The sequence below is a fragment of the Cryptomeria japonica genome, chromosome 10, assembly GCF_030272615.1.
Source record: "Cryptomeria japonica chromosome 10, Sugi_1.0, whole genome shotgun sequence".
In the NCBI taxonomy this organism is placed as follows: domain Eukaryota; kingdom Viridiplantae; phylum Streptophyta; class Pinopsida; order Cupressales; family Cupressaceae; genus Cryptomeria; species Cryptomeria japonica.
In genome coordinates this window covers 858,392,485-858,415,619 of record NC_081414.1, presented here as the reverse complement: position 1 = coordinate 858,415,619, position 23,135 = coordinate 858,392,485, and the positions used below count along the sequence as shown (strand labels likewise).

Genomic DNA, 23,135 nt, shown 5'->3' with positions numbered 1-23,135 from the left:
GATTTGTCTAGGAAGCCGCATTTTTCATACGAATTTGGAGGCGAATTTCTTGAATCTCAATATGTTTTGGAAAAGTTTGCCGAATTTTGAACATGAAGCTGTAAACTCGACCTAGAATCGTTGTGTTCAAATCTGCAAATCCTCAAAATTCATCAGAAAAATGGTCAAAGTCGTTGGTCAACGATTTTATACAATATCACGATTATTTTGGGGAAAATATCGGCATTCCAAAAGTTCCACGATTTTTGCCAATTTCCGAGTTTTTGCCGATTTTTGCTTCTTTGATTTGGACTACGCTTTACCAAATAAGAGGTTTTTAGGCCCCCAAGGCTTAGGAATTTAAGGCACGACGAAATAATTCCTTCTATTTGAATAAAATGTGGCCTTGTGTGGTTGGTTGCTAGATTAGAAGTCCTACATTCAATACTCAGCATAAGAAGTGAAGTAAATTTGCTACTAGCATTTATAAACCTCTTTGATTGATGTGCACTTGCCAAGAAGATCTTCAATTTTCTTGTTTAGGCATTGACGATGAATCTCTTTCTATCTTTAATATACCTATATTTGTTTTTCTGTATCCTATAAATTCCATCTCCAAGAATAAGAATTTCAAACCCTATACCACATATGGCCAAGGAATTTCCCCCTTTGTCATTGATGGCAAAAACTCCAAACTGCAACACAAATTCAAAATGGTCAATAAAAAATCTCAACATTTGAACATCTGCTGTAAAACACACAATTCTGAACTTTGAATCCGCAATCAGATCTGAAACATCAATATTAAGTATCTATTTAACAATCTGTAATCAACATTATCACTTTGAAGCAACCATGGAAGCAACATTATCACCATAAAGCAACCATACTCCCCCTTTGACATCAATGACATTGGGACGGGGGATAGTAAATAGAACAAAAAGATACTCCCCCTAACCAGATGCATGAAGATGTTCAAGTTTGAATAGGTGAGACTACAATCCCATCGTGTTTGCGAAGAGCTTCAAAAGTTTCTCGAGAAAGTGGCTTAGTAAAGATATCAGCCATTTGATCATGAGTAGGAACATATTCAAGCTAAACTTCATGATTAGCAACCTGTTATCGCAGAAAATGATATTTAATAGAGATGTGCTTAGTGTGAGAATGTAAGACAGGATTCTTAGAAATTTGAATCGCACTAGTGTTGTCACAAAAAATAGAGAGAGGTTATTAGAAACCACTCGTAGATCCTGCAATCCGCATCAGTGTAAGCAGTCAAAGTAAACTGATTAGATCGAGGATACCATAACCCATAGTTAATTATGCCTTTTAATATGTGAAAATTCTTTTGACTATGTTAAGATGTGAAATTTTGGGAGCAGACTGAAACTGTGCAACCATACATACAAGTTGCATAATATCAGGTCTTGACATTGTCAAGTATAAGAGACTACCTATCATGGATCGATATTTTGTCTTATTCGTATCTGGAGTTTTGCTCAATTTACACCTTGTGATCATTGGAGTACTAACTGGTTTTCAATCTTAGTTTGGAATTTTTTGAGCATCTCTTTAGTGTATGTAGTCTAAGATAGAAATATACCTGCATCCAACTGAAATACTTGCAACCCAAGAAAAAATGAAAGCTCTCCTATCATAGACATTTCAAATTCTATTTGCATTTGGGTAGCAAAATCTTTGCAAACATTATCATCACCACCAAAAATAATGTCATAAAAATAAATTACTACCACAAATACATGATCACCAGCTGAATTGAAGTATAGGTTGCTACTTGCATTACCTATGTTGAAACCTTGTTGAAGAAGATATTGATCCAACCTAAAGTATCAAGCCCTAGGAGCTTGTTTGAGATCATACAAGGCCTTTTCTAACCTACACACATAATCTTCTTTGCCTGAACATTTAAATCCTTCTAGCTGTTCAATAACAACTCTTCTTCCAAATAACCATTTAAAAATATAGATTTAACATCCATTTGCCAAACATTAAATTTTTTATGAACTGAAAATGCCAAAAATATTCGAATAACTTCTAATTTGGCTACAGGACCAAATGTTTCATCAAAATCAATCCCCTCAATTTGTGCATACCCCTTACATACTAATCTAGTTTTGTTTCTAACAATCTTTCCATCTTCATTCAATTTGTTTCTAAAAACCCATTTAGCACCAATTACATTTTTATCAGCAGGCCTAGGTACGAATTCCCATGTTTTGTTTTTCTCTATCTAGGTTAATTCTTCTTTCATTGCATGAATTCAATTTTCATCACTAGTGGCCTCATTATAAGACTTAGGTTCAAATTCAAAAACCAAAGAAAGATATACCTCTTCATTACAATGTTTGGCAATTATTCTCCTTGTTTGAACACCATCATCAATATGACCAATGATCTATTGCTCAGGATGGTTTTTATTTACAAATATTGAGGGAGCCTTTTCACTGTCATTTTCAATAACCACTTCACCACCATTTTTCAGATCCTCTTTCATCAATATCATGTTCTGTAGCATTATTTTCAGAATCCTTAGCAACATTTTTAGATTGCTTGCCTATTATAGGTTCTTTAGAGTTATCTTCCTGCACAAACTCATCCACTTTCACATTAGCACTTTCAATAACTCTTTTTAGTCTAGCATTATAACATTTGTAAGCCTTGCTATGTGTAGATTAACCAAGAAAAACACCCTCATCACATCTAGGATCAAAACTTCCCAAATTATCTTCATCTTGTCTGATAAAACATCTACTTCCAAAGACTTTAAAATACTTAAGAGAAGTAGATCTTCCATACCAAAGATCATAAGGGGTTTTCTTAATATTGAGCCTCAACTGTACTCTGTTAAGAGTATATACTACTATGTGACCAACTTCTACCCAAAACTTATCTGAAATTTTGTGTTCGTTAAGAAAAGTCCTTGCCATTTCTTTAATTGTTCGATTCTTCTTTTCGACCACACCATTCTGTTGTGGTGTCCTTGTTGTAGAAAGCTATCTTTTAATGCCAAATTTCTCACAATATTCACCACCTTTGTTAGATCTAAGACACTTGATTTGAAAACCACTTTCTTTTTCAACCATTGCTCTAAAGATTTTAAATTTCTCAACTGCCTCATATTTCTCTTTTAAAAATGTTACCCATGTCATTCTAGAAAAGTCATCCACGAACAACATAAAAAATCTTTCATTTTTTAACCCTGTAGTTCTGGTTGGTCCACAAAGAACAGTATGAATTAATTCTTAAGGGCTGCAAACTTGAAAACTAATTCTAGTTTGCTTTCCTTGTTGGCATTCCATACAGACAATATTTTTAGGATTTACAATTTTAGGCATGTGTCTAACTAAATTCATGGAACTGATTTTAACAAGATTGTTAAAATTCACGACCTAATATTCTATGCCAAAGCCAACTTTCATCAAACTGACCTAACATACATCTTTTACCTTTTACCTCCCTTAAATCATAAAATTACTTTAAGTTATTTTGCCTTCAGCAAAAAGTTTTCCTTATTTCACATTCCTGAGCATTAAAGATCACAAAATATCCATTATCACACATTTAACTAATACTTAGTAAGTTATATTTCATCTCATCAACAAACCAAACATTATTTGTTTTTAAAGCACCATTAATGCTCAAAGAACCTTTACCATGGATTTGAACTGAAGACCTATCTCCAAATTTCATTGGACCACCATTCCAATCAGTAAAGGTACCAAACTTACTCTTATCACCTGTCATATGATTCGAGCAACCACTATCCACTATCCAAATATTTTCCTCCTTAGCATGCAATGCTGTCTAAATGATCATGGATTTCTTCTCCTTTTTCTTCCATACTTTTTCCACCTCATCCTTCAAGACCCTGTTCTTTGTCCTATTTTTTTCTGCAAAATTCATGTGACAATTTATTGCAATATGACTAACATTCTGACAATTAAAACAAAACACATTGAAATCCTTCAAAGAATCAAAAGAATTTCTACTGATAAAATTAACATTTCTTCGTGGCACAACTCTGCAATTCACTGCTTTATGACCAAAATAGTTACAAAGATTACAAAAACCATGAAAAAAATAATATATGTTTGTTGTCAATCTTCTAGTAGGAAAATGTCGTTGTGAATACCTCTGTTGTCTCTGAATTCTAACAAATTTATTGCTTTTGTCTTCGTCACTAGAACTTTGGCCTTTTTCAAAACCCAAACCAGATGTATTCTTATTTGACCTCTGTTTAGTTAGCATTTCATCAAACAAATCTGAACTCTTTTCAAACTTAAGTTGTTTATCAAAACCTATCTTCAATTGTTTAAGTTCATCATATATTCAATCCCGAACTCATCATATATATCAACTGACTAAATTGTTTTCACGTCAGACACAAATGAATGATTAACAATTTTGGTATTATGTAGTTTGCAGAAACTGTCCGGTCAGTCTCTCTATCCCAACAGCCTAGCAAATTCTTCATAGAGAATGTGATAGAAAATCTCTAACAAGGATTTGCTCATGCAAGGCATGCAAACTGAACATGTTATCTGATGAATAACAATCTGCAGGAGCCAGTGAGTAACAATCTGCATATCTCTTTTCTTGACATCAATGACAAACAATTTCAACACCAATTACATTTGCTTGAAAGTTTCTAAGATCTTTTCAGTAAATTCATTTTGTGAATCTCTTCCAACCATCGCATTCCATGAGACTACAGTTGTTTGAGGCATTTTGACCAGCCTAGACTTGCCTTCTCCACGCCTCTGCATATTTTTTTGCATACATGTCTATCATGGCAGTCGCAATAGCGTTGTGTCCTTCTTAAACCTCCGGTTGTATTAACATGGTTGCACCATGATTTGAGAATGGAAGCAATACGTGTATGTAAATGGCATGCCATGCTCTACAATGATTGGTGCTACATTTTTTTACCCCTTTTATATCTGTGCACCAGGATTATGGCCTGTGCCATCATCCTTGGCTGCTTCTTCCATCTCTCTCTTCTCCTCTCCGAACTTCTGTTTTCTGACGAAATTCATCTATCCTTTTATGCTTTCATGGACATCCACACCTTGTTTGAAAGCCCTCATTTCTGTGTGGGCAAGGAGGATGCCATCATAGGTTGTGGAGTTGTGCTTTTTTACATCTCTGATTCATTTGCTTGAGAGTTTTTAATGACATTTTTTTTTATGCAGGGAAGGATGCCCATACCCTGCAGCTTGTCCTTGCATTACAGCTGCTGAAACTGGACTCCCTTCCCTTGTTGTGGTGCCCATGCTTGCAACATTACTCTCCATCTTCCTTCCATCCTCTTCTCTGGTTTCTTTTTCAATGTAGTTTATCTAATTTTTTAATTTATCTTTTTGTGATGTAGGCCCCATGTGCAGCCTCCTTCTATGGGGATATGACATTTGCATATAGACTTAGGTTTTAGTTATTCTTATTTTCATTGGGCAAGGTTGTGTCTCTCTATGCAATTCTGATGCTCATTTTATGCAATTATCTTTTGTGTAATATAAGGAGTAGTTTTTGAAGATAAATGTTAAATCAATATTTAATTTGATCTAGTTACAAGTCAGATTGAACTACTTTTCTTGTTATATGATTATTAGAATTTTTATTTGCAATCAAGAAATTTCATCCCTTCTCTAATTTGAGTAAATCGTTACAATCAGGTGAACATGGTTGATTACACAGTTTCTAAAATAACATCCAGTTCATTTGAATTTTCAGAAAACTGCAGAATGTAGACAAACTTTGATTGATGACCAGATTATTTGTCTATTGATTGCATTCTGTAGGTTAATACATTACTGAAGAGAGTTGAGGAAATGTTTACAAAACACTTTGCAACTGGAATTCATAGCAAAGCTGTGAAGATATTAAGACCAACAAGGAAAAGGAAAAGACACAGTCTTACCTTTTTTATAGGTGAACTATATTCTTTTCTTATACCACTTTGTCCATATTTTTTGTATTGCAGCTACGTGTTCAAACTTGCTGATAGGACAAGAGAAAGTATCTTCTTAGCAACATGATTCTGGAAAATCAATGCTTTTAAGTTTTAACATCTTCCACATCTTAAAGTAGTTCATAATCATGTTACATATGCTATGTAAGGATTCCCTTGAAATGTCATATTTCTAGCCGTGTTGGGTACAAAATTACTATTATCTATCATTGAATTGCAAATAGTAGTAAACAAGAATCCCAATTTCTTAGGAAGAAATATTCAATATATATGTTTGCACACTTCAAAATGCCTCAAATATATTGGACATCAGCACATCTTTGTAGACAAGGTACATTTTCCTTGTGTCTCCCATGTTTTGGGGATGAGAGACACTTGGAAAATGTCCCTTGCCATTCTTAATATTAGATTGAAGCCTTGGAATTGCCTTGAATATTTGTTATGGAAAACCAGACATCTTGAGTATGTCTTGGGGATGTTTTACAAGTGTCCCTGGGAAATAGGCACACAAAACTGACCTTGTTCCATGGGGGATGCCTTGATGTCCCCTTTGTGGCTACCTCCAACGAATACCAAAAGCAGTGATGCCATCACTTATTTTAAAATTTATCCCATTGGGAAGCACCATGCCTAGTACATTGTATCCCCAAAAGTAATCCATCCGAGCGCTTTATAAGGAAAAGAAAAAAAGGTCAGCATAAGTTCCTATTTTATAGTAGGAGCATTGGATCAGTAGGTCTCTTCTTTAAGTAGATTGTGACATGGAGCAGCTTGTACTCATTTTCAACTAGGATTTTGTGTCTTTTCATCTTGGAAAGTGAATAATAAAATTAAGTACTCATTTTTTGTTTCAAGTTTTGAGTTTATGTAGTCAACTTTTAAAAATTAAGAAACTTCAATACCTTAATCAAAATAGTACAATCAAGCAGCAACAGAGGAGGGGTTCTTGCTGCTATTACAGTAATTAACATTACCCCTTTCTCAATGCTTGCATACAATGATAGAACACAGAGAAACAACATATTAATTGTTGGTACTGGTTAGTAAGAAAGCAAACAAGTACTAGGATGGTGGACAACCATTTAAAAACCTACCTGTACACAGTTGCCCCTTGACCTTCTTCATTAGGTCTCTAGGTAGTGATATTTTATCTTACTTTTTTTAGTCCAGGTACAATTATCTCTTGCCCCCTTTCTTTCATTTGGATTAGCATTCTTATCCATTTACACCAGGGATTTTCGTTGGCTTTATTTTTATTTGGATGGGTATTTTCATTTATCTTTCTATTTCAGTGGATCAGGAATTTTCATTGGTCTTTATTTTGTTCCAACATCTCTCATCTCTCACTTTTATGTCTTTTGATCCAGGAATTTTTTGTTTGACTTTTAGTTTCATTTAGACAGGAATGCTTATATACCATTTTTATTTATTTATTTGGATAGTAATTTTATTTTAGTCAATGAATTTATATTTTTAGAGAACTTAAATGTGGAAGACTAAATTACTAACAAAAAAGCATTTGTAGGACTAAGTGAAGGATGATGTCTGTACATGCTTGATATTGTACAACAGAAGCTTGATGTCAAATATTAATATTCTAAGTTTCAGGAAGAGAGATATTATATATGTTGGAAATATTTGTTTATTGAAGTTCTAGGTTGTGAAAGAGTAGAAAAAAATGGGTATTTGCTTATATTCAAAAATCTAATATGAATCTCTTGTTTGATTCTAGGATTTTTTACTGGTTGCTCTATGGCCCTCTTAGTGGCACTTATTCTGCTTGTAGTGGTTCAAAATGTTTACAATGATAAAGAGGCTAGTCGCTTTATGGAGTCTGTTTTCCCTCTATACAGGTACATTATTATATAGTTTTTTTAATCGAAAATGAGTTACATTGTGATTTTCTAGTTTTGCAATCAATAAAAAACCATTCATGGATTTATAAGGGGATGAAAAATCAAATAATTCTGTATTTAATTCTTCTCCTATGAGGATTGTGGAAGAATTTGTTCCACACCTGATTTTCTTCATCCTTTTCAATGGTGTCTTCATGCACACCTCCTTCCAAATTTGAATGCTCATTATCAGCTGCTGATTCAACACGAGTGTCATTCTGAAAATGACCTGCAAACCCTATTAAAGCAACTATTTCATGGCTGCAAACTATATTATCATGAGAAGATTGACCCTTAGAATGTAAGAGCTTAGGTTTTTGTTGAAACAAAGCTAAGGTGTAGAAAACGCTTCCTAACACTAATTTAATGGGGGAGATAGTGCAAATTTGATAGCGCAAATTTTCTTACAAATCTTGACTATTTCAGAAATAGAAACACATTCATAAGGAGATAGTGAACATGCATAAAGATATACAATAATGAACACAAAATATAGCGTGCGAAAAACCCTTTCAGGGGAAAAGCCCCACACTCCAAAAGCACAATACTTTATATTACCAAAACTACAATATAATAGCAGTACACTGCTTCTTCAACAAGAGTCTAAAATTGTCAGCCCACAATCTAGATTAATTATGGCAGCATAACACTTACCTACAAAACAAAACATAACTAAAAATCTCAAAGGCTACTTTATATAGAGAAGTACAACAAAGAAGGAAGCTTCTAGATGAAACAAGATGGGGTCGTGTAAAACACTTGGCACTATTTTTCAGCCATCTAAAAGCATGCAAATGACACATATACATCTCCAAATGACTCCCCATTCAAACTTCCTAAGTTGGGTGCCCAAAATTTACTATCTTGAGGTATGACAAATGCTTTTACGCATCTTACAACTGTCATAAGAATCATATTTTCATAACACTTATAGCTATGAGAGAATCTATCATAATTGATCATAAATAGCACATTCTCTTACAGCTTGTCATAACCCAACTCTGGCACCTACCTTCTCCATGCAAAGGTATCTCCTACCACTTGTCCATTAACGTCATAGAATTTGTCCTAGGCTGTGATATGTAAGTGTCTCATAATAGCCATCATAGCTTCTATCATAAATTTGTCATAACATGACACTTGTCAAGATCCTCAATGTGGGACGCCTACTTCCACATGTGCAACAATGTATCATATAGTCACTGCCAAGTAGGATGCCACCCAGCTTGTGGGTCCCACTAGATGACTAGATATTTTTAGGGAATTAATTAATAAAAATAATAAATAAATATAACAAATAAATGCACTAATCAATGTTAGGATTTGGAAAGGTTGAAAGTTGAAACACCTTAATCTCAACATTCTCCCACTTAATGAAGACCTTTCAAAAAGCCCATAGATCAATTGTAGGAGGTTAAGAAGCCCATAGAACTGGAACACCATCTAAACTTCTCTGTGCTCACCAATTTTGTCAATGCATTTGCAACAGTCATCAAAGTGTCAACCTTCTCCAATTTTACCTTCTCATCCTCTACCATATCTCGAACAAAATAAAACTTAAACATCAACATGCTTTATTGTGGCATCAAAAGTCAAATTGATTGTCACAACAAATAGTAATCAATCCTGCATCAAACCCAATTTTTGAACACAACCCTCTAAGTCAAATGGCTTCCTTACAAGAATGAGTAGCTGCCATATACTCCACTTTCGTCGTGGACAAAGTGATTACAACTTGCCTCTTACGCATTCAACTAATAGCACCGACATACATAGTAAATACATAACCACTGGTGGATCTTCTTCTGTTAGTGTCACCGGCTCAATCTAAATCCACATATCCATGGATACTCACATGATGCCAAGGTCTAATGGGATAACCATGATAGCACAATGAATACTTAGAAGTACCCCTCAAATATATAAACACTTGCTTAACTGCATCCCAGTGCACCCATCTAGGACTAGCCATATATTGACTCAAGACTCCCATTGCTTGGGCAATGTGTGGTCTAGTACAAACCATGGCATACATAAGATTGCCAATAATACTTGCATGTGGTAAACTAGCCATGGCCCCCAGTTAGTAGGAGATTTCGGACAATCCTCCACAGATAATTTTGTTCCAATGCAACAAGAACTATCATAGATCTACATGCTATCATGCTCAATCTCTCCAACATTAAATTCACATGCTTACTTTGGCTTAACCAAAGCTTTCTGTTAGCTCTGTCTCTTTTGATCTCCAAGCTCAGAATGTACCTAGCTACACCTAAATCTTTCATCTCAAACTGTGCTAATAACTAAGACTTAAACTCAAAAATCAAATACCCATTCCCAAATAGTAATATATCATCCACATATAATGCAATAATGAGAATGTGACCAATATCAGTTTTGAAATAAACACAATGATCGGATATAGACCTTTGAAATCCCAAACTCAACACATAGGTGCCAAACTATTGGTAGCACATCCTAGGAGACTCTTTCAAACCATATAAAGACTTTTTTAACTTGCAAACCATATTTTCTTTACCTTTCACCATGAAATGCTTTGGCTGTGACATATAAATCTCTTCCTCCAAATCACCATGAAGGAATGCTTTCTTCACATCCGTTTGCTTGCTTTCCCAATCATGAGTTGTAGGAAGTGATAATAAGAATTGAATGTATGTCAACTTTGCAATGGGAGAGACAATCTCATCATAATCTATTCCTTCAACCTGGGAATACCCCTTTGCGACCAATCGTGCTTTATTCTTCACAACACTACCATTAAGTCCCAATTTTTTCTTGAACACCCATCTGCATCACACGAACTTATGTTGTTCAAGCAAAGGTTCCAGATACCAAGTAATATTCTTCTTCAAAGATGTCATCTCATCATTCATGACTTCCATCTAGGATTCTGCATCACTCATACCAATAGCTTCTCTAACAATCCTAGGCTCATCAATGTTAACAATCAAAGCAAAAATACAACTAGAATCTAACAAGGAATAACCAAACCTATCCAGTTGCCATCTTATTCCAGTAGACTTCCTCAAAGGTTGCATTTGAGGTTCTTCATCTTCATCTAAACTTTCAAAGCTGCTAGAGCTCTCCTCATCAGTAGGTCCATGAAGAGCACATAATTCTTCTCTCTTAGGGGTAGAAGGAATTTGAACTAGCTCCTTATTTTGTTTCTCCTCTTTCTCAGATTGTAACTCAATAGTGGAAGGTTTCATCTCTCTGAAAACAACACTCTTGTTGTAGAAAACCTTCTCTGTCACTAGATTTGAAAGATTGTACCCTTTTACATCGACATCGTAGCCAATAAAGATACTTGTGAGTCTCCTTTTAGCCGAATTAAAGACAAGGATCATCCCTTAACCTTAACTCTTTGCTCACCAAACATCCTTGCCACCCATCTTGCCCAACTCCTCGACTTTTAGGTCTAAATTGAGCTCGGATGTGTGTGCGCCATGGAGATGTCAGTGTGTCACCATTCATCCTGCAAATATCTACCACTAAAGGTGGCCATTGGAATGTTACACTTTCTATTTCTAGCAGTCTAACGCTCCTTTGCGCTCACACCAACTTGGGATGACTGCCAATCCCTTAAAACTTGCCTTGTGGTCTTCATTTTGCTTTCTTTAACTATCTAATCAATCTTTATTGCACTTTGAAATCTTTTTGTGGTTCTCCCACACTTTTTTTGTGTTTTCTTGAGTACACCAATCCCCACCACCTTCCTCCATTGTTATCCATCTAAGCTCTGCTCAACTCAGAGGTCTCCACCATTCCTCATTCTGGCAAGCCATGCTGCTTCTGGTCTAGAAGGGAGGGTAACTCTTGTAAATGTTTTTCAAATTCTAATTCAATGATCAAGGTATATATATAATGTTGTTGTATTTCAATGTAAATGTTTATCACAATATAATTGTTCTAGTGATTAATTATATTTTGTGTATTGCAGGTAGAGATAGAGCATTAATAATTTCGATGTCTTCTCCATTTATCATTGATCGGTATATATAAAAAAATAGGGACGATCAAGTGACACCTAGATCGGACATGTCTATTAGACATGGCCGATCAAGATACCACTTGATCGTGCCTTTTCATTTGCAATACGTAACCAATCTAATACCGATATTAATCGGTGTCAATGCGTAACAATGAAGTCCAATAATTAATCGGTGGCATTAACAATGAAGCCCGATAACTAATCGGTGGCATTAACAATGAAGCCTGATAACAATCGGGATATCAAGGTTACTGTTTATTGTTAGATTGGAATGTTTATTTATTAACACCAATCATGAAATACGATCCTAGCATGATCGTAAATTTAACATCAGTTTGTATGATTATAATCGGTAAAACCGATAATGCACCATATATATAAGGAGAGCAATTATAATAGTAATATCAGATGATAGAACAAAGGAATAATAAGTGAAGTCTATTATAGTCTATCGATGAGATAGATGATTGAATGGGAGACTTCATTTATCTCTCATTCAATCATTTATCTTACCGAAGCTATCATGTATCAACACTCCCTCTTAGCTCAGGAAGATGAATGACAAACAACATATCTAGCATCACATTTCTCATGCTGATCAATATTCCTTATGTAGTTTTATAATCTCACTCTCCAAGGGATCATATCACCTAAAACACGTGATATGAAGTATCACCTAAACACATGATACAAGAAGTCATATCACCTAAGCACGTGACATGAAGTATCACCTAAACATGTGTACAAGAAGTTCACCACATTAACTTGTGATGACAAGATATCACCTAAGCACGTGATATCAGTATTGCAAAGCAAGCAATACTTAGGATAAATGCATGAGAATAATTAAATCCTCACTTTATCCAAATTGTGGTATGTGCACTGACATTTTCAAATGTCTTTACCACAATATAATCATGGCACATCCATGACATACTAGGAATCACACATGATATCTAGTTTGATCATTATAAGATTGTCACCTTATAATGTCTTCATACAAGTGTTCATTATCTGAGAGATCATCACCTCTTAGAAATGTACACAGGGGGTGGAGCCCACAAAAGTCATAGCACGACAAAGAAGTTTACACATTAAACATCTTATTAATATATAAGTACAGATTACAAAGCAAATTACCTTTCAATCATACCAAGACCTTTTCTGAAGTGCTCAACCTTCACTCTGGAAAATGGTTTGGTAAGAATATCTGTTGTCTGATCTCCTATACAAATGTATTCCAACTAGATCACATTCCTGTCTACCATATCTCGCACATAATGGTAAGGAATCTCAATATGCTTGGTAGGTTTCATTGGTTCACTGAATAATCCCACAAGCAACTTCCTAAGCCATACTGCCTCTCGAGCAGCCATGGAAGCTACAATGTATTCAGCCTCAGTGGAACTCTATGCTACTGATGACTACTTTCTGCTGATCCAGGATATCATGGCTGAACCTAAACTGAAACAGCATCCTGAGGTGCTTTTCTTGTCAGTTACACTTAAAGCCCAATCTGAATTTGTGAATCCGTGTAAATTCAGATCAACTCTCTCATACTTGAGACCAAGCTTTAGAGTACCTTGTAGGTATCTCATGATATGTTTTACTACTACTAGGTGTATTTCCTTTGGATCACACATAAACTGACTCAAAGCATTAACTGCATAACATATATCTGGTCTCATATTTACTAGATACATCAGGGACCCAATCATTTGCTTGTATAGAGTAGGATCTGTGGGTTGTGATTCTGTTGCTGCTTCCTTAAGTTTATGAAAGTTTGTTTCCATTGGAGAAGTCATAGGTTTTCAGTTCAACATTCCAAATCTCTTCAGAATGTCCAAGGTATACTTACCCTGGTTTAGTATAATGCCATCAGAATTCTGCCATACTTCCAATCCTAGGAAGTAATGAAGGAGTCTCAAGTCCTTCATGTCAAATTCTTTAGCAAGGTCTTTCTTGCACTGATCTATGAGGTGATCTTCTCTTGTGATTAGCAAATCATCAACATATAGAATCAATATAAGCATATCACCTTCATCTTGCTTATAGTAGAGATTTGGATCTGCATATTTCTTTGAGAAGCCTAGCCCTGTGAGATAAGTGTCAATTCTTTCATACCAGACCCTGGGAGCCTGTTTAAGCCCATAAAGAGCTTTCTTGAGTCTACACACATGAGACTCTGCATCATGATTCTCAAACCCTTCAGGTTGCTCTAGATATACTACTTCTGCAATCTTTCCATTAAGGAATGTTGTCTTTACATCCATCTGATGTACTTTCCATCCATTTGCTGCTATAATGGCTAAGACTGCTCTTACTGAGGTGTATCTGGCTACAGGTGCTAAGGTTTCTTCATAATCAATTCCTTCCTTTTGTGAGAACCCTCTGCCTACAATTCTGGCCTTGTGTTTCTCAATGCTGCCATCTGTAGCATGTTTGATCTTGAAAAGCCATTTGGAGGAAACCACAGTTTTTCTGGCTGGCCTAGGAACAATCTCCCAAACATCATTTTTCATAATGGACTGATATTCCTCAGACATGGCATTCTTCCATACATGATGTTTAAGTGCACTTGATACATTGGTAGGTTCAACTTTTGAAAGATCATTCATGAGGGCAACATAGCTGGTGAATTTATTAGGCCTTTTGCTTTCTCTGAAGGTTCTTGAAGGGGCAGCATACTTCTAAGCTTCTTCTATAGTTTTGGTGGCCCATAGTGGTCTTTTCTTGAGATTTTCTCTAGGTGGGTTTTGAATCTCACCTTCATTTTCCTCAAGATTCTCCCTCTGAAGCTCAGGGGAAGGATCTTCATCTATGCTAGGGGCAGGAACATGGACTTCAAGTTCCATGGAACTTTGGGCTCTTTTGAAGGCTAAGTCTTCTTCAAAAATTACATCCATACTAAGTTCAACATGCCTTTGACCAGGTATATAGATTCTATAAGCCTTGGAGGTTTCACTATACCTAACAAGTATTCTCCTTTTTCCAGAAGGCTCTAGTTTTGACCTTTTCTCTTTAGGTACATGAATATAAACAGGGCACCCAAATATCCTAAGATGGCTGATATCTGGCTTTGTTTTAGTAAAAACTTCCTCGGGGGTTTTGTCTTCAATATGAGAGTGAGGACATCTATTTTGTATATACACGGCAGTGCTGGTGGCTTATGCCCAAAGATTGGTATTTAGGTTTTGATCAAGGAGCATAGCTTTGGCAGCTTCTACAATTGTCCTATTTTTGCTCTCAGCTACCCCATTTTGTTGAGGATTATAAGGTATAGTAAGCTCCCTCTTTATCCCAACATTTTTTACAAAAATCCTTAAACAGATCTGAGGTTTATTCCCCCCCATTGTCAGTTCTTAAGGTTTTAACTTTATTTCTTGAGGAGTTTTTTGTTAGTGATTTAAATTCTTTGAACCTATTAAGGATTTCTTCTGATTCTTTACATTTCAGAAAGTAGATCCAAGTCTTTCTAGAGTAGTCATCCACAAATATTACATAATACAAAAATCCTCCTAAAGATGGTACAGACATAGGTCCACATACATCAGAGTGGACTAATTCTAAAACATTACTTGTTTTCCTAGTACTATTTTCAAAAGAACCCTTGGTATTTTTACCTAGGGCACATCCCTTGCATGCCCCTGAATGATGCTGCTTTAACTTGGGTAAACTTGTGACAAGGTTTTCCATAGATGATAAAGCTCTGAAATTCAGGTGCCCTAGTCTTCTATGCCAAACTTCATTAGCATCTGCAACTTCATGGATTAGGGCTAGGTTGGGCTCTGTGCACAGCTCATACAGGTAGCCTTGTCTTTGACCAATGGTTTTGGCTTTCTTAATGGACGAATTCTTTGGCCAAGCCAATACTTTGTTGTCCATGAAGGTCACCCTATACCCATTATCCTCTAGTGCTAAGATGGAGACTAGATTCCTCTTGATGCCTGGGACATATAGCTCTCCTGTAAGCTGTAATGATAAGCCTGACTTCAGTCTGATGGTGCAAGTTCCAATTCATCTAACTGGATGTGTAAAGTCATCTCCGATTGTCACTTCCTCATCAGTCTCCTCTATTATGGAGTCTAACACTTCTCAAAACCCTGCAATATGTTTGGATGAGCCACTGTCGATCAACCATGAGTTAGCTTTGTTTGATGCTTGGTTTGAAAGTGCTGAGTATAGTACATATTTCTCGGAGTCATCTTCTCCCTTTGATTTTCCATCTTTGGCAAATGTAGCTTGTTGTTTAGCCCTTTCAGGACATTTAGCAACATAGTGGCTGAATTTGTCCCACCTGTAACATTGAATATGGGAGAGATCCTTCTTGGAGGTATTCTTGCCTTGACGACCTTTCCTCTTCTTAAATTGTTTCTTCTTGCTTTTCTTATTGGAGTTCGTATTTAGGACTTGGAGATCTTCATCTATAATCTTTTGTTTGATCCCTTTTTTATTTAACCTTGATTCTTCTTGAAGACAATCTGCTCTTAGCCTCTCAAATTTTGGATATTTAGCCCTTGCACTGATACCTTGGACGAACGTTTCCCATTTACTAGGCAACCCATCTAGGGCAATGAGTGTTAACTCTTTGCTTTGGATCTCATATCCAAGTGTTGCTAGTTCATCCCTTAGGGCTGATATCCACATGAAGTAGGCATTGACTGACTCCCCTTTGATCATACTTATATGATTTATTTCTCTTTTAAGGCCAAGGTTCTACTTGCATTGGATATCTTAAATGCATTTTCAAGTGCTTTGAACATATGGTAGGTCGTCTCATGTTTCTTTATGATAGTGTAATATTAATCCTCACCCCATCAACTATTATTTTTATGGCCTTCTCATTGCCTTCGATCAATGTCGTTTTGTCAAGTTCGTTCTCAGGTTCTTGAGATTCAACTTTTACAAATGATTCAACTTTATTCTCTCTTAGAATCATCTTAATTCTGAACTTTCATGCTGAGAAATTGTCACCTCCTTCGAGCCTATCCTCAAATCTGATAGTGCTGGCCATTTGGAGAAATGCAATGTTAGATATATTCTTGACTTGAATTTTTCACAAATTTGAAAGCCGCAGGTTCGATCTACCAGCGCTCTGATACCATGTTCAGACATGGACCAATTAGGACTCGAACCTAGGACCTTCCATACGTTGTTGGAGTGCTCTACCACTGAGATACTGGCCCCTCTTGGACCAGTCCATCATTGGTCCGGGTGTGGCTTATTTCCAACACCAACACCCCCCCTTAAGCCACACCTCTCGTGTGCTTGGGGCTCCTAGCCTGGACCTGGCTCTGATACCATGTAAATGTTTTTCAAATTCCAATTCAATGATCAAGGTATACATATAATGTTGTTGTATTTCAATGTAAATGTTTATCACAATATAATTGTTCTGGTGATTAATTATATTCTATGTATTGCAGGTGGAGATAGAGCATTAATAATTTCGATGTCTTCTCCATTTATCATTGATCAGTGTATATAAAAAAATAGGGACGATCAAGTGACACCTTGGTCGGATATGTCTATTAGACATGGCCGATCAAGATGCCACTTGATCGTGCCTTTTCATTTGCAATACGTAACCAATCTAATGTCGATATTAATCGGTGTCAATGCGTAACAATGAAGTCCAATAATTAATCGGTGGCATTAACAATGAAGCCCGATAACTAATCGATGGCATTAACAATGAAGCCTGATAACAATCGGGATATCAAGGTTACTGTTTATTGTTAGATTGGAATGTTTATTTATTAACACCAATCATGAAATACGATCCTAGCATGATCGTAAATTTAACATCAGTTTGTATGATTATAATCGGTAAAACCGATAATGCACCATATATATAAGGAGAGCAATTATAATAGTAATATCAGATGATAGAACAAAGGAATAATAAGTGAAGTCTATTATAGTCTATCGATGAGATAGATGATTGAATGAGAGACTTCATTTATCTCTCATTCAATCATTTATCTTACCGAAGCTATCATGTATCAACAACTCTTTGGGTTGTGTTCTTGATTCATTGTCTTTGCACTAGCATATCATTTATTTTTACTCTTGGTTGTATCCATTGATCTTTTTAAATATAATCTTGTCTATAGGCTGTCCATGGAGATGGAAACACCAAAGCGGTGGTTTGACTGAGGCAAACCTCTAAACACAACCACCCAACATTTTGTCATTGGTCTTTTGTGTCCAAGTTCTAGTGGAAAAGATGACAGTTCTTGCTAGAGCTTCATTTCTTAGGTTCTAGTGAACATTCCTTTGCTTCCTCTTAATCATTTTATTGCTTTGTTTCAGTTTAGTATCTCTTTGTTCCATACTTTCATTAGCATTTATCTTACAGGGCATTATACATTTCATTGTACTTCTTGGTACGGATTTATGTGTTCTTTCCATATAGGACGTTTGTGTGCCACACTGTCGTCCTAGGCAGTGAGCTCACGACACTGTCTTGAAGGTCTTTGTAGTCTATCCTATTCATTCCCTGTGAACTAAATAGATTAATTAATTAGTCTGGTTAGTTAAACACTCATCTCCTTTAATAGTGAACGAACTCAGAGGTCGTAGTCACTTGAAGGCTCGTTTTGAGTGGAGAGTTGGGACTGGGATCCTCGAAGGATTTGGTTACCCTTCGTAGCAGTTCGTTTTTTCACACTCCACAGTTTCTCCATTTGAAACTTCTCTTGCTACATCAGTGACCTTTGAAACTGGAATTTTAATGTACAAAGATAACAATTTTAACTAAGATGTCATCCTTATTCTGCCTTCTTCTTTTTGCTGAAGTTAGCAAGATGTGCCAAATGTTGAGTAAAGGAAGAGATGTTGTCATCAAAAGGTTTCAGACTCTTGGCTATGAAATTAGCTAGTTTATAAGTTGTACAGTCCATGTTACTTACAATTTGTCACTATGGGCCTTCTACTTTGTGAATTTTCAGAAAACTATAAATCCTTGGGGTTATCTCCTTTGGAATGTGTCTTGTTCTCAATTCATCATCAAAAGAAGAGTCAGTTATTGCTTTTTTCACTTTCCAAATCACCTTCCTATGTAATCCTTATCCAGTTTCAGGTATCTAATATTTTTGAAAATATAGTTTCCCATCTTTATGAAAAGTCTGTTTTTTTTTCTCGTAAATACTTTTTGCATTCATTTTATCTTATCTAGCCACTAGATTGAACTCAGATGAGGTCCCTATCCCTGTCCATTTTTTTGGCTCATGCTTTGAACCAGAACATTCATAATTACATTGCAGAGGAAGTTGGATTTTGGCTTGATGCAAGTCACTTTAAAAGTTTGTCTTAGAACTTATTGCGTGCTCCTTACTTGTTTATCATGTTCAGGTTTAATGTTTTTACATGCATCTCTCTGATTGACTCACTACTATGTCACAAAATGTCATCATAAAGAACATGCAACAAAGTACTAGTTCAGATTTGATCCAGCGAGTTGATTTTAAAAAGATTTAGTTATTTAAAATTTTATCTTCCAATTTTGGGTATCATTTCTTTTGGCACAGTATATTTGGATTTAGTTATTTTATTTCTCTGAACAATATGCATAAATTTTTTTGTCACAGCATGTTGGGCTTTATTTTCGTGCATATGTTCATGTATGGAGCAGATTTGTACTTTTGGCAATACTTCCGAATCAACTACCCCTTCATCTTTGAATTTAATTGGGGGACTGAGCTAGGATTCAGAGAACTGTTTCTAATCGCCACAGCTCTCTCCGTAATGACATTGTCTGGTGCTATTTTGAACTTAAACTTGGGTACAAAATCTCTGTCAATACCTGGAGATTTTGTACCATTGACTTTGGTTGTGGTAAGATAACAACTAAAGATTTCTTGATTCTATTGTTATTATTCTAGTTTGGAGATTCTGAACATTTGTTTCTTGAGGAGAATAGATCATTTGCTGGTTTCCAAATAATCCAAACAAGGTATATTATAACACGAGAAGTAATGTGGAAACTTAGCAAGATTAGGTGACATAGAGGATAACAAATTTATTATGATCTTCAGGAAAACTATTTTTCACATTGCAAATATTTACTGATCTTCCTATTTGAGTGCAATTTCTGGCCTACTTGCAGGTTCTGTTGCTAGCACTATTTTTACCTTTCAAAATTCTTTATCAGTCAAGCCGACTTTTCTTGCTTCGGACTGCACTTCACTGTATATTTGTCCCTTTTTACAAGGTACACATTAACTTTATTTTCTATCATTTCATCCATAAACTGAACTCTATTTTAGGAAAACTGAGAGGCTATCCTTTGTCCACATTGCAGGTTTCACTTCCTGACTTTTTTCTGGCAGATCAATTAACCAGTCAGGTTTGTTTGTTTTCGTCGGATCAGACAGGAAGTTTATATTACAATCTCTGCTGTGTATCTCAAAATTTGGTGCTGGCCCTCTTATATGTATAAATTCAATATATTGATACAATAATTTCTACCAAAAATATTATATAAAAATAAGGGTCCCGTATAAGTTTTGGGAATTATATTACTGAATATTTTTAAAACATGAAAATTGGCTTTATTATTAAAAAAAATTAAAAATATTTGGATTTAATAAGACAATGAGAGGACGTACGGAGATGATAGAGGTTTTGTATCTTTCTATGTCTTCTTCTTTTTTTGATCTTGTCTCCTTCGAGTCCCCCTTCATTCTTTGCTTACAGTGCTATCTGATTCTCAATCTTTCATTCACATTTTAATGACAATGGTCAGTTCCATTTAACGTAAAAGTATTTACTATGAGAATATTAGTAAAGCCCTGAATGGTAATAGTTTAACATTGACATGCACATAGATTCACTTAGAAATCCTTAAGTAATAGTAAAGACTACTTAGTTTTAGTTTAAAAGGGTGTGAATTGTTGATTGTGGCATTTCCCCATTTGCTTAAGAGATCGCCTGATTTCCTTTATTTTTGAAAGAAAAAGCTTGCATAGCTGAATATAGACATCACTCTCCTTATTAATAGTGCACCTAAGAAAGGAAGAGGAGCATCCATTTACCATATTCTTAGTGGCTTTTATGTTGACGAATAGGTTGTTGACACAAGTATGGGATTTCTCTTTCTATTCAACCAATTTATGCTAGTTTCATCAAGACATGTTTTCCAACATTTTGGTTGCTAGTGGAAGGAAGAGAAAGCATAGTCTTTGAATGCTCCATTAAGATATTAGCAATCATTGAAGGCAACAAAGGGCAAGAGATAATTGTCCTCCCACTGAATAAGTGGTCGAGTGATAAGTTTTATGCAATTGTCCTCTCACTGAAATATGCGGTAGAGTGATAGCTTAATGTAATGTCCTCCCGCTGAAATACCCGGTAGAGGGATTGAGTTTTAGTTTCTTGTTATTTCCCTTGGCTGGTTTACCGCCAAAAGTTCAGTTTCTACCCTGTTGGATAAGCAGAAGGGGCTGGCTTGCCGCCCGTGCATTGTAATTTCAGTTTGGTTTATGGTGCTAACGATCCCCGGAACACCGTATGCTCTCACCCTCCCAGATTGGGCTCTCGGTGAACAAAAGGTGGAAGGGTTCCCTTTCAGTAGTTTGGATTATTTCTCTAACCTTAACGGGTTATGGTGTTTGCTTGTAATTCTTATTGCTAAAAAAAAAAAAAATTAAGGGGAATATTACAATGGTATTAGAGTTGGTTTTCTTGCCAGCCCGTGTGTTCCGATTCATCAGAGTTCTCCTTGAGTGATAGAGAAACAGTGGTTGATTCAATGGCAGAGAGAATATTTGGTCAGAATGATGTAAATGTGGCTGTGGAAAGAGGTTAGAAGAAGTTTGACACCATGATAAATATGATGTCCCAGTTGCTAGCTACTATGACTCAGAATCCTAGTGGAGGTCATAATCAAAATCAAAACACCAGTGATCATAATGCTAGCACCTTTAACAATCCAGGAGGTAATGGGAATGCTAGCAACCATAGCAGTAACAATGGTGGAATGTCGGTTGGTTCAGTGCCAAGACCCTTGCAGCTTGTTTTCCTTCCAAGGGAAACACCACCACCTTAAGTTGAAGTCCTTGTGGCTGATGAGATACGGGCTTGTTACACGAAGTATGCATCACTCCCTACGGAGATCAGAAATGTTTTGTCTCTTGACCAGTTTATGAATCATAAGAAGAGGACAGAAGAAAGGGTATACACAATGAATGCTGCAAAATCCAAACGCTTGGATGGGAAGGCTGTCTTGACATATGAAGAATGTGTGACAAGGCCTCAAGATACTCCCTCAAACTGGCATGAAATTAGTGTTACCTATTTTTCGCTTCTAGCTGAAAAATAGGTTAAGATATGCTAGTTTTACAAAATGAAACAAGTGTGTACTACTTCTCTATTTTTGTGTTTCCAACTGCACTAAGGAATGAGCTAAAGATGGTATTTTTAAATACTTCTAGTCTGTAACAACAAAAGAAAGAGACATCTCATCACAAGGAGAAGTATTTTATTAATATTCAAACGTGCGTCCCACACAAAGAGCCGTGAGACTAGCTACATGCATCAAGTGCAGAAAAGAAATATACAGATATGTATACACAAGTACAAAAAAATGAATAAGGCATGTTGAGAATGGAACCAGTCATTACCTGAATGACTAGAACAGTTGAAGTAGACTCAACGTTGCCTTTGTCTTGCTGCTTCACCCTGGTCCATATCTGCTTTCCTTCCGATATCTACAAAAGAGTTAAAATATGCAATGCGTTAGAACATTTTGTTCTAAGCAATGGCTGACTACATTCCTAACATGTTTACTAATGCACGCATATATATATATATATAATCCCTACATGCATCAGATGCATATAACTAGCATCACGGATCATCTCGAAAGGCAAATATCAGATCAAAGGAAAATCACCATGCATATGCATATTTTTGCTAACACGTTTGCTTCATGCGCAGGATTAGGAAGAGGGACAGCTTGCTGGTCATGAAATTCACAAAAATGAGTGGGGATGAATGAGGCTCCCACAAGGGTTGAGCCCAGCTCATGTGAAACAATAGCAAGGCCTCATACAATTAAGTTATATCAGAGCTAGTGATAAAAAAAAAAAAGTGTAACAAAACGCAAGTATGCGATCACATGATCAGCCAATAAGCATGATAAGACTGTCCTTTTTAAAGGGCGTGGACAAGGTATTTATGCATGCTAATGAGATATGCAGTGCATACATAAAGCTGTACACTAAGTACAGAAAATGCAACATTCAGTTTTTCAGAC

At 36.0% G+C, this 23,135-nt stretch overlaps 1 protein-coding gene across 1 annotated transcript in view; it reads left to right on the top strand.

Annotated features, from left to right (window-relative positions):
* LOC131049133 (phosphate transporter PHO1 homolog 9) overlaps positions 1–23,135 on the top strand; it is a 135,841-nt gene that overhangs the window by 31,565 nt on the left and 81,141 nt on the right. Inside the window, exons 6-10 of the mRNA XM_057983163.2 lie at positions 5,799–5,928; positions 7,701–7,821; positions 19,468–19,714; positions 19,986–20,090; positions 20,181–20,225. Coding sequence (XP_057839146.2) covers positions 5,799–5,928; positions 7,701–7,821; positions 19,468–19,714; positions 19,986–20,090; positions 20,181–20,225 — 648 coding nt within the window. The remainder of the gene's footprint in view (positions 1–5,798; positions 5,929–7,700; positions 7,822–19,467; positions 19,715–19,985; positions 20,091–20,180; positions 20,226–23,135) is intronic.